Source organism: Saccopteryx bilineata, chromosome X (assembly GCF_036850765.1).
Source record: "Saccopteryx bilineata isolate mSacBil1 chromosome X, mSacBil1_pri_phased_curated, whole genome shotgun sequence".
In the NCBI taxonomy this organism is placed as follows: domain Eukaryota; kingdom Metazoa; phylum Chordata; class Mammalia; order Chiroptera; family Emballonuridae; genus Saccopteryx; species Saccopteryx bilineata.
The window spans coordinates 87,855,102-87,867,440 of record NC_089502.1 but is presented as its reverse complement, the minus strand read 5'-3'; the positions used below and the strand labels follow the sequence as shown (position 1 = coordinate 87,867,440).

Below are 12,339 nucleotides of genomic sequence, written 5' to 3'. Positions count from 1 at the left end.
TAGTGCTAATAGAGACCAGTTGATCATAAGTTAGCTCCTGCCCAAACTGATAAGAGTCCCAGAGTCCCAAGTCAGTGAGTGAACGTGCAAAACTGGAAGGAAAGACCTGGCTACAGAAGGCTGGCTCTGAGACGAGAAAACCAAGGGAACTGCATGCTATGGTTTTGGCAACTGAAGCCATGGCAATGGTTGCTTTCACATACTGACATGAAGGCCTATGGATAAACTGAGTTAAAGGGATCTTCAGACAGGCAGATAACAGGTTAAGAGCAAATTCACTTTGACCCAAATGGCCAGCAGCAGTAAAGAAGCAGGAGGCCATGAGGTGAGACAGGCCAGGAGCCACAGACAATCCCTTGAAGGAGCCTGCGGGGAGGCTGCTGCCTGTGCAGAACTGCTGGAGTCCCCGTTCCTCCTTCTGCAAAGCTATCCTGAGGGAAACTGCTGCTATTGCCATCAATGGCCTACACCACCTCAGGAGGCAAGTACCAGAGTTAGGTGAGGACAGAACACACTGCCATTTAAATGACCATACTAAAATCACATTTCAAATGTACCACATAAAAGTTGGCATGAGCTTTGTTTGAAAATCATTTCTGACATAATCCACTTAGCAGATACCTCCTGGGATAACTAGTCTAAACATAAAAAAGGACATAGGAAAATAAATGCATATTTCTTTAAAAAAAATACCTTGTATGTACACAACAGTAATTGGTATAGGGGCTCCCTTGCAAGAAGAGAGCTCTAGAACAGAGGGCAATGGTCTGTCTTTCCCTGTAAATAGTTAATTTTAAAATAGTTTTCAAGTTGTAGAAAGGAGCTAAAAGAAACCCTGTGGCTGGCAACATGGTCTCTAAGTGAATGGCATTGTTTTAATAAAGGAAAGAAATGGTATGAGACCTTCTTGAACCTAAGCACTACATTCCATTCACTATGGCTTCTCCCCAGTCTGCCTGGGCAATGGAAAGGCAGGTCGCAAGGTCAGTGGGACACAACCACCCTGAGAAACTGCAACAGGACAGAAATGGGGTGTTCAGAAAACAAGTACAGACAACCATGGGAGCTGTCATCTAGCCATACACGTGGCCAGTGGCTGGAAGTACCATCCAGATGTGGAGGGCACTGGGCTTAATCCTAAAAGACAAGATCATAAGCTATAGCCGGAACAGGTACAGGACCCTTGCCTGAGTCACCAGGGAGAGCAGTGGAGCTGGAGGATGGCCTTGATGCTGGATTCACTGGAACTGCTGCATCTGGAGCCCATCAGACTGAGGTGTGGACAGGTGTGACCGAGTGGGAAGGCGAGGAGCCCCGCTCAGATGGGGACGACACTCGAGAGCCCACCTCCCGCTGCAGGTCCTCCACCCTCTTCTGCAGCTCCACCCTGACGGCCAACAGCTCTTTGAAATTTTGGTGAATCGGCATCTGAGGGCAAGCAAGACACAGCTGCATTAGTGGGCCACTCTTGGGCACTGTGTTCTTACACAGCCTTTCAACATGCAGACACTGCTTACTGTAGGAGGAGGTCACAACCAAGATGCCCCCGTTTGTCCAGAGTCTCCAAAGGCCAAGCTACAAGGACTCCCTATCCAGGAGTGAGGGCTTCAACTGACCCTATGGGGATGCTTTCATCACACTGTGCTCTCCTGCCAGTTTGGCCAGGTTCCAAGAGAACACAAGTGGTCTAAGGTGAGACCTCAACCTATGTATCAGGTAAGGCCACAGGCACTGACTGTAAAAGGGACAGTCTATCTCAACTTGGAAAATGCAACTGGCTTCCGAGCTGCCCGAGAGCATGTATACCCCCATGCATACAAACCTCCCATTTCCTCCAAATTTTGGTAACATTATAAATAGCTCTACAGGATAAAAACACTACCGTTAAATCAGCACTTTCTACAACTTGATGTTGTATTTGTTTTCATCAATTGGAACAGGAACTGGCAGAAGCCCTGGAGAGGGCAGTGCCAGCAGAGGGAAGCCCCCTGGGGACACTGGCTCCTCTCTCCATGCAACCAGGCACAACCACTTAACACTCTCCAATGGCTTCTTCCTGCCACCCTGAGGGCAACAGCCTGACCTTGGCCTCAAAGCCCTATGTGGTCACATCCCAACCTGCCTCTCCTGCTCACCTCTCACCAGGTCCTGCTTCTACTCCCCTCTGTCACTGCAGGTACTGGAAGAACCTGTGCATATGCTGTTCCTTCTTCCTGAGTGCTATCCTCCTACCCTTTTCACACACATGTTCACTTCACCCCACAGGGACCAGCACATAACACATGCTCTGGGTGGTTTTGGATGCCTCTTCCACCAGGCCAGTTTGTTTCATCATTTACCTCCACCAAAGACTGAACTGTCCTATCAGGGTGCCAATGACAATCAGCCCGACTGGAAGGAAGAGGTAAACGGAGTGAGTGACAGAGATGATAAGGGCAGAGATGAGAGAAGGGGGGAACAGATAAGAAAGGGACAGATGACAGGAAAAGACAGAGACAAACCAGAGAAAAGGAGAAAAAGACAAAGACAAGGGGTGACAAAGATGAGAGGGAAAATGAGAGATAGGTGGGAAACAGAAAAAATGGTTGGAGTTGTGAGTGATTGAGGCAAAGAGAGGAAGGGAAAGCGAGAGTGGGGGGAGATGAAAACCAGGGCAGCCAGGTGTCCTCATCATAGCAGGGTGGCTCAGTGACTAGCACTGAGGAGGCTAAGAACAAACTCCCAACTTTGGCAGGTCAGAATAAGGGGGTCAGCAACATCGAGTCTGACAGCAAAGAGTACCTGATTTGGTACTGATGCCAAAGCCACTTGTTCTTAGGGCCTATCTGGCATATTCTTGTTTGCAGGATCATTTGGTTCCAATCAAATGATGGACTGCTTTACAATCAGGCTCCCATTACTAACACACGTGCATGTGGCCCCAGATAGAGCAGACTGCATGAGGAGTACGCAATTTCACACACATCCAGAGCCCAAGAGGGGCATCATACATCTCCATGCAGCCTTTCGGATCTTTTCTTATATGTAATCTTATTGACAATAAGCCAAAAACACACTTGCTCAAAAAAATGCCCACCGAGGATCAGTACTCAGTGAGTGCTAGCATGTATGAGACACACGCCAAGAGGGTCCCAAAGAACACAAGGTATCTGCTGGGCCCCCTCCCGCCAGCCGCCCTCTGAGGGATACCCAGGAGCCCTTCTCCAGGCGCTCTGTGCAGATGCACAAAGCTACGGATGTATGCTCAGTAGTGCAGGCATAAGCACGGAACATCTGAAATGAGTTACTAATGGCTTAATGGCCACAAATAAAATTTTAAACTTGAATTTAAAACACTGAATATTGACTAAAGAAGCTGGCTAAAAGTATACTGTTTTCATAGGGTAAACAGTTAAGACTGTGTGTCTCTCCAGCTTCAGATGTTCTACAATAAAGAAAATATTTTATGATGGGCACACAACACAATCAACAGTTCAAATGCTATAGAGCTGTTCACCTGAAGCCTACGTACTCTTATTGATCAATGAAACCCTTTAAATTTAATTTCAAAATAATATATACATAGATCAAAAAATAAATAAAAGAAGTCTGACTAACAACAACAAAAAGTTAGCATTTTTGCCACTCAAAACACCCGCTAAACTCAGAACCATCTGACACTTTAAAATGTGCTCTGACTACCCCTAGCACTAAGGTTCCCTCACATCGGTGTGGAAATGCTTTTTGCCCTTGCTGTTCTGCACTGTTGTAGCTAGTGGCCCCTTGCACCACGTTATAAATTTATGGTACACAGTAACAGCAGTTGGTCCTTATACAATAAATGGAGGGGAGTTTCAGGTCAGGGAAGGCTCCTAAGGAAGGTTCTCAGACCATCTGCTATTGGCACCACGAGAGACAGAGGACAGGAAAAATGTTTCCAGAGTTGGGGGGTGACTGAGGGTTGGCCTGTGGGCATGGAGTACATCACTCTGGGAAGCGGGGTTGGCAAAGGCACAGGTGCAGGGGAAACTAAAGTCTGATTTTAGGGCTTCTTGAAAAGAAGTAATGGGCTGAGCAGGCCCAGATCACAGTGTTCCAGAAAACAGGCCTCATGTCTTAAGGGTAGCAGGGGTGACTCAGAGGTTCTAGAAGAGGAAAGAGGTTTTGTAGCTAAAGCTTCATGAACAAGTGGGATGAACCAGGAACAAGGAAAGAAGCAGCTAGTGATTAGCAGCTTGGGCTGTAGTGTTAGGGAGAAAGGAAGCTGGTCAGGAGATGAAAAGGAGTTCTTTAGGCAGTAGTTTGCACCTGTCAGACAGAACCTGGGGCAGCATTCCCAAACATAGAAGGAAGACAATGTTAAGAGACACCTGGAGCAAATAGTACTTTCCTCATGGACACTGGAAGGAGCCAACCCTGATGACACCTGATCTTGAACTTCTAGCATCTAGAAATGGGAGACAATACATTTCTGTTGTTTAAGCTGCCCAGCCTGTGGTACTTTGTTATGGCAGCCTAAGACAGAAATGAAACATGCCTGTGGAGACTGGGATGACACTGAATGAGAGGAAAGGATTGAGCAGAAGGAAGAGAAGAAAAGCAGAATTTTATGTCTGTGACTAACTGAAGCAATGATATTAAACAAGGCCCTGGAAACACGCTCTAGGGTGACTAGTTGGAAACCCTAAGAATATATTACTTTTTAAAAAAAGAAAAGAAAACCTCAGCAGAAAGCTATCTGTCCAGGGAGGCAAGGGCTGCCTCCATCAGTCTGTTCCCCACCCAGCACCAACCATGCCCTGGCCACCCATGTGGAGGAGACAGAGGGTGGGCAGGACCATGTAGAGCAGGCACTTAGGGGAGCACCTCGGGAACCCTAACTGGTAGTACTTTAGCCGCAGCCCAAGTTCACCACTGAACACGAATGGCAACCACAGCTCAGCTGCCTCACCTTGATTTGTACTGTTCTCTAATATTTTTTTTCAATCTCAGAAAATGTTAGAGTGAAAAAAGTGTGGCGGGAGGGGGAAACTTTACCCCTTCTTCAAAGGGCACCTGCTCTGTGACTCAGCACAGGGTCCCTTTGTTTTGCTATCAGAATCTAGAAACTAAAACCATGATGTATTTTTCAAATATCCCTCCACTGACTCCACACATGGCAACCTGCAAAATTGGTTCTGCTACCCTCATAACATCTCTGAGTCAAGTTCCTGGAAAGATTGAGTAAAATATGGTAGCTGATACAGTTCATCTATGTACCATCAGCAGTAGAAGACAAAGGTGCTAAGATGTTTAACTCTAAACCTGCAAACAGCATCTGGATTGGTATGTGGAAGGAATCTGCTGGAACATGAATACAAAGGGTTGAACGCAGAGAGGCAAGGTTAGGGGTCCTTCAGAATAATGTGCTAACACGTAGTATGCACCCATTTCTGTAACACCATCTTTAATTGAACAGAAATACATACTTTTTTTTTACAGAGAGAGGGATAGATAGGGACAGACAGACAGGAATGGAGAGAGATGAGAAGCATCAATCATCATTTTTTTTCGTTGCAACACCTTAGTTGTTCATTGATTGCTTTCTCATATGTGCCTTGACCATGGGCCTTCAGTAGACCAAGTAACCCCTTGCTCGAGCCAGCGACCTTGGGTCCAAGCTGGTGAGCTTAGCTCAAACCAGAGGAGCCTGCACTCAAGCTGGCGAGCTTGGGGTCTCGAACCTGGGTCCTCTGCACCCCAGTCCAATGCTCTATCCACTGCACCACCACTTGGTCAGGCAATACATACTCTTTTGAAAAGAATAAAAAATAAAAAGATACCTGAGGTCTCATTCGTGGATTCCATCGCACATAATAGTTCACCCATAATTCCAAATGACTCACACTAGCAACAGGATATAAGACATGGTTTTCATAATTCACAAAGAAAGGATTAGAAAATTCATCGAGCTGGCTATTGATATAAGACCATAAGGATATAGTCTTTGTTTGTACATCCTGAAAAACAGAAAAGGGACACATTGAAATAAATTTGGCTTTTCTTCATATCCTCAGGAATTCATATTACATAAAGAAAAGGACTTGCATGATGAATGAAATTAAAATAGTGAAAAATTCAGAAACATTTACTAAGCCCCACACTCATCCCTCTGTCATGCATCAGCTCATGATAGAGATGACATGAAAACACACACTGATTACTATCCTGAAAAAATGTATTGCTGAGTTAGGTAACATCTGGCAACTGTGTCTGTGTGAAGGCAGAAACAAGAACTTTCTAATAACCACAGAATGATGGGGCTCATCCATAACAAATATATTTTTAATTCTAGTTTACAGTTTGCTTTTGTGGCTCTTAATATTAAGGACTGTGGGTAGAATTTACAGATAAGAAATCTTTCAATGGGAAACTATGGCTACCTTGTTAAAAACAGGCCAGTGTAGCAGAATTGAGAAGGTTTATATAGAGAAGTAAATATATCATTAAGTTAGATACCCACCACCTGATTTTACAGTACAGTTTAAAAATGTTATAGCCATTTCCATTGCTCATGTTTAAAAATGCCATAATCATTTCCATTGCTCATTTGAGTGAAAATACCCAAACTCACAGGCATGGTAGGGCAGGTAAATATTAAATATGGATTGAGCACAGTGATAAAATAAAAACAAGAAAACAGGGAGACCAAGAGTGTTTTCTACCATTCTGCTATTCCCAAGACAGCTGGCTTCCTTACAAGCTATCCAGATTCAGAAAATTCAGTTAGGACCTTCTAATATTTTATAATATATTTTTAAGAGAAGCACCACAAATAATTCAAGGGATCCCAAATAGCCAAAACAGAATTGAAAAAGAACAAATATGGAGGCATCACATTTCCTGATTTCAAAACTTCTACAAATCTATAGGTTTTGGTATGTAATCAATACAAGTAGTGTGGGTATAGGATGGATATACATATGGATCAGTGGAATAGAAAAAAATATCCTAAACCCTCACATTTACAGACAACTGGTTTTCAATAAGAGTGCCAAGAAAATGGGAGAAAGATAATGATATTTTCAAAAAATGGCGATGGACAACTGGATACTACATGCAAATGAATGAAATCGGACCCTTACTACACACCATATATAATAATTCAAAAATGGATCACAGACCTAAATTTAAGAGCTAAAATTATAAAACTCTTAGAAAAAAACCATAGGCCCAAATCTTCATGTCTCTGGGTTACACATGGTTTGTTAGCTATGACACCAAAAGCACAAGCAACAAAAGAAAAAAATAAAGTGGATTTTATCAAAATTAAAGACTTGTTTCAAATGACACCATCAAAAGTGAAAAGAAACATACAGAATGGGAGAAAATTTTTGCAAATCGTATCTAATAAGGGATTTATTTATTTAAAATGATATTTTTACAACTCAATAATAAAAAAGATAACCTAAGGGAAAAAATAGGGCAAAGGATCTGAATAAACATTTCCACATAGAAGATGTACAAATGGCCAATAAGAACATGGATAGATGCTCAACATCACTAGGCATCAGGTAAACGCAAATCAAACCACAATGAGATTCCACTTCACACCCACTGGGATGGCTAGGATCAAAAAGACAAAATAAATGCAAGGATGTGGAGAAAATGGAACTCCTAGATATTGCTGGTAAAAAATGTTGCAAATGCTTTGGAAAACAGTCTGGAGTTCCTCAAAAGATTAAAATCTAGTAACCATATAACCCAGAAACTATACTCTTAAGTATATACACAAGATATAAAAACACATGTCAGTGAAGTCAGAGAAATGGAGCCATGAGGAGCGCTCCCAATACCTCTCCCCAAAATTTCAACAAGTTCTTCAACCAGTGACAGAAACATCTATCCTTGGAGCATCTGGAAGCCCCACACAATGAACACAAAGGTATGATTGAGTGAAAAATTGAGTAAATATATAATCAAACCTGTAGGAAATAAGACGGAAAAAGGAACACTCCGCCTTCCTCACTAACCTGAGCAAAGGCTGCTTTCACTTGGAACTGAGATAGAGTGAGGGCTGAGGGCGTGGAGGGAGCCAGGCTGTGACACAGACATCCAACCAAGGAAAGAGTATGCCCACGGCGACTCAGCCCACGTGAGCTAACGCCTGCACTGAACCCCAGCAAAGGCAGGCAAGCAGCAGCTGCCATTAGCCCGATATCCTGGTCGGCGAGCACAAATAACGTGTGAGAGGTTCCTCCTAGTGCCCCAGGAGTGGGCGTCCATGTTCCCGGACAGAGGGGCAGGGTCAGAGGCCTCTGTATGGGCTGTGACCAGAGTCTCAGTGTGGTCCCTGCACTCTGAACAGTGGCAAGCGGGGAGTATGCAAAAGCATACTTCACTTCGCATGAACTTCTCCGGGTGGGCGGGGCGCCTCACCCAGCCATTCAAGCTAACATCCCAGGAATAAAAAATAGAAAAGCGCTAGGGGGAGGGGCATGGAAGCAGCTTGCAGTCTGTCTCTGGAGCAGATCTGAGGATCCAATCCCTGAAATCAGTTTAAACCAGTCTCCTCACCTCCCAACTGACTTCCGTGGCTCTAACTGACAAGATCTCTCTCAGTTCAGTGATCTAAGACAAGAAGCGTGACATTTTTTAGTGCCTCTTGCTATGCACGTAGGGATGGGGGCAACTTCCTGTCAGCCAATACAGGGTGAAAAATACATTCCCACAGAACAAACCTCAGAGAACACAACAGAAGTTAGGCTAGGCCAGGGGTCCCCAAACAACGGCCCCCTGAGGTCATTTATCCGGCCCCCGCTGCACTTCCAGAAAGGCACTTCTTTCATTGGTGGTCAGTGAGAGGAGCACATTGATCATCTCATTAGCCAAAAGCAGGCCCATAGTTCCCATCAAAATATTGGTCAGTTTGTTGATTTAAATTTACTTGTTCTTTATTTTAAACATTGTATTTGTTCCTGATTTGTTTTTTCACTTTAAAATAAGATATGTGCTGTGTGCATAGGGATTTGTTCATAGTTTTTTTTTTATAGTCTGGCCCTCCAATGGTCTGAGGGACAGTGAACTGGCCCCCTGTGTAAAAAGTTTGGGGACGCCTGGGCTAGTCTGTAGGCTTTTTAACAAGGAAGAAGCCTGCAGAAAGCAATACCACAAACGCTAAGGCAAATTTAACTAGATATACCTGGGAAACTGACCAGAAGTCAACAAGCCCCCCCCACCTGATTAAGCTGGTGGCTCCGATTGGCAGAGCTTTCATACTCAGGGCTAGATGATAAAAAGAGGGACTTGGAAGCTTTTAAGACTTCCTGTTCTGCAGGCAGCGACTAGGGCATCTTCTTCCCAGCCAAAACAGGTTACAAAGTGCAAAAAGCCTGGGGAGAGGGGTACCACAGAGTTCTGAGGCATACTGGACATGCCTGGAGGCTCATAGAAAGGCACCATGAGAGCAATTGATCCCAGCCTTGCCTGATTACACTGGTGACTCTGACTGACAGAGCCTTACCCAGAGCCCTGCGCTGAGTGGGGATAGAGTGGGGATTTGCCAGCTCTTTGAGCCTCTTGCTCTCCAGGCAGAGGCAGGGCAACCTCATAGCTGGATCATCAGGCTGCTAGTTCAGGAAGAAGAGACTAGGAGAGAGGCTCCGGGAAAATGGACTCTATCATTGTTGGAGCCTGCAAATGCTAACAAGCCCCAACTACCAATGAAACTGACACCTAATATATGACATCACCATAGACACTTATCAACTGCAAATCTCTACCTAAGTGTGCCACAGGGGCAGAGCCTGGAGTACAGAGTCACCAACCAGGAAGAAGGAGAGGAAAGAAAAAGGAAGAAGATAACCTCTCAAAATCAAGAAAAATCCACAGACTATAACTTTTTCCACTTTTTTTTTGATTCCTTCATCTTCTTGTCTTTATTATTTTTTTTCTTCCACCTTGGTAGTTTTATTCTCTGCCCGTCTTATTCTTTTCTCTTCTTGAAATACATTACCCATAAGTGTTACATTTCTCATTTTCTTTCTTTTCTTCTTCCTTTCTCTCTATGAGGGTTACACAACAAAACACTTAACTCTCTCTTTTTTTCTTTTTTCCTCTTTCCTTTTTTCCATTTTTCTTTTCTCTCCCTGTCTATTACTTTCTTCTTTTCTCCTTTACTTTTCCTCTCATTCAATTATCAGTCACAAACAAATTATTTTATTTGGGAAAAAAATTTTCCTTTGTGGCATTTTGGGTGCTTTTTACTTCGCTTTTTAACTCATTAGCATTCCCCCCCAACCTGGCTCTCCATTCTATCTAGTTTTTGTTCCACTTAATACAATAGTAATTTTTTTTCTTTTTTCTGTTTCCTTCTTATCCCTCTCATTATATCTCTCAGTCAACCATCACTTACAAGCAAATCATTTTATTCTTGATCCAAATTTTTCCCTTTTTTGCATTTTGTGGGTCCATACCTCCTTTTTTGCCCCTTTATCACTTTTCCCCAACTCAGGCCATCCGTTATAGGTAGTTTTTGTTCCATTTAGCACATTATAATTCACAGTTTATCACGGTATTTTCTCAAGGAGGAAGGGAAAAGAGGGAAAAAATGATTCTTTTTCATTTTTTAAAAATTTTTATTAATTTTCATTAGTGCTATTAACAAAACCATGCTCAGATGCCATTAAGGAAAAGGAAATAGAATATCATGTATACAAAAGAAAGAGATAAGGCACAGATAGATAAGGAAAAATCTATGGAGAAAAAATTTAATATATTGGAAACCTTTCAGCTAAATGACAAAGAACTTAAAATAGAAATCCTAAAAATACTCAGAGATATACAGGAAAAGACAGAAAAGCAATTTAGGGAACTCAGAAAACAACTCAATGAACACAAAGAATATATTACCAAGGAAATTGAAACTATAAAAACAAATCAAACAGAGATGAAAAACTCAATTCATGAATTGAAAAATGAGGTAACAAGCTTAGCTAATAGAATAGGCCAGAGAGAAGATTGGATTAGTGACATAGAAGACAACTTGAGGCACAACAAGAAGAAGAAGAGAGAGACTAAAAAAATATGAGAAAGCCCTACAGGAATTGTCTGACTCCATCAAAAAGACTAACATAAAAATAATAGGTATATCAGAAGGAGAACAGAGAGAAAATGGAATGGAGAACAAATTCAAACAAATAATAGACAAAAATTTCCCAAGTCTGTGGAAAGAACTAAAGTCTCAAAATCAAGAAGCAAACAGAACATCAAGTTTTCTTAACCCCAACAAGCCTACTCCAAGGCACAACATAATGAAATTGGCACAAACCAACGATGAAGAAAAAATTCTCAAGGCAGCCAGGGAAAAGAAGAATACAACATATAAAGCAAGGCCTATTAGATTATCATTGGATTTCTCAGCAGAAACTATACAAGCTAGAAGAGAGAAGACCCCAATATTTAAAGTTCTGAAAGAGAGGAACATTCAGCCAAGAATTCTACACCCATCAAAGCCCTCCTTCAAATACAAAGAAGAAATAAAAACATTCAGAGATACAGAAAAAATGAGGGAATTTATAATCAGAAAACCCCCACTCCAGGAAATACTAAAGGGGGTTTTCCAACCAGATACAAAGAACAAAACAAACCACAAGTAAAAGCTCCACCAATAACACAATAAAGGCCCTGGCCGGTTGGCTCAGCGGTAGAGCGTTGGCCTGGCGTGCAGGGGACCCGGGTTCGATTCCCAGCCAGGGCACATAGGAGAAGCGCCCATTTGCTTCTCCACCCCCCCTCCCTTCCTCTCTGTCTCTCTCTTCCCCTCCCGCAGCCAAAGCTCTATTGGAGCAAAGATGGCCCAGGCGCTGGGGATGGCTCCTTGGCCTCTGCCCCAGGCACTAGAGTGGATCTGGTCGTGGCAGAGTGACACCCCAGAGGGGCAGAGCATCGCCCCCTGGTGGGCAGAGCGTCGCCCCTGGTGGGCATGCTGGGTGGATCCTGGTCAGGTGCATGCGGGAGTCTGTCTGACTGTCTCTCCCCATTTCCAGCTTCAGAAAAATACAAAAAAAAAAAAAAGAACACAATAAAACCAAATATAGGCCCTGGTCGGTTGACTCAGTGGTAGAGCATCAGCCTGGCATGCAGGAGTCCGAAGTTCGATTCCCAGCCAGGGCACACAGGAGAAGCGCCCATCTGCTTCTCCATCCCTCCCCCTCTCCTTTCTCTCTGTCTCTCTCTTCCCCCTTCAAAGCCAAGGCTCCACTGGAGCAAAGTTTGCCCAGGCGCTGAGGATGGCTCTGTGGCCTCTGCCTCAGACACTAGAATGGCTCTGATTGCGGCAGAGCGACACCCCAGATGGGCAGAGCATCGCCCCCCTGGTGG

General features: G+C 43.6%; 1 protein-coding gene across 6 annotated transcripts in view; it reads right to left on the bottom strand.

The window, feature by feature from the left end:
* Positions 1–150: 150 nt before the first annotated feature.
* Positions 151–12,339, bottom strand: part of MTMR1 (myotubularin related protein 1) — a 99,854-nt gene continuing 87,665 nt past the window's right edge. For 5 of the 6 annotated variants that reach the window (XM_066248918.1, XM_066248919.1, XM_066248921.1 and 2 more), the window contains 2 exons: positions 5,802–5,978; positions 151–1,428 (listed from right to left, as the gene is read on the bottom strand). In XM_066248918.1, coding sequence (XP_066105015.1) covers positions 1,267–1,428; positions 5,802–5,978 — 339 coding nt within the window. In that variant the 3' untranslated portion in view covers positions 151–1,266. The remainder of the gene's footprint in view (positions 1,429–5,801; positions 5,979–12,339) is intronic. The other variant, XM_066248923.1, reaches the window with a different exon arrangement.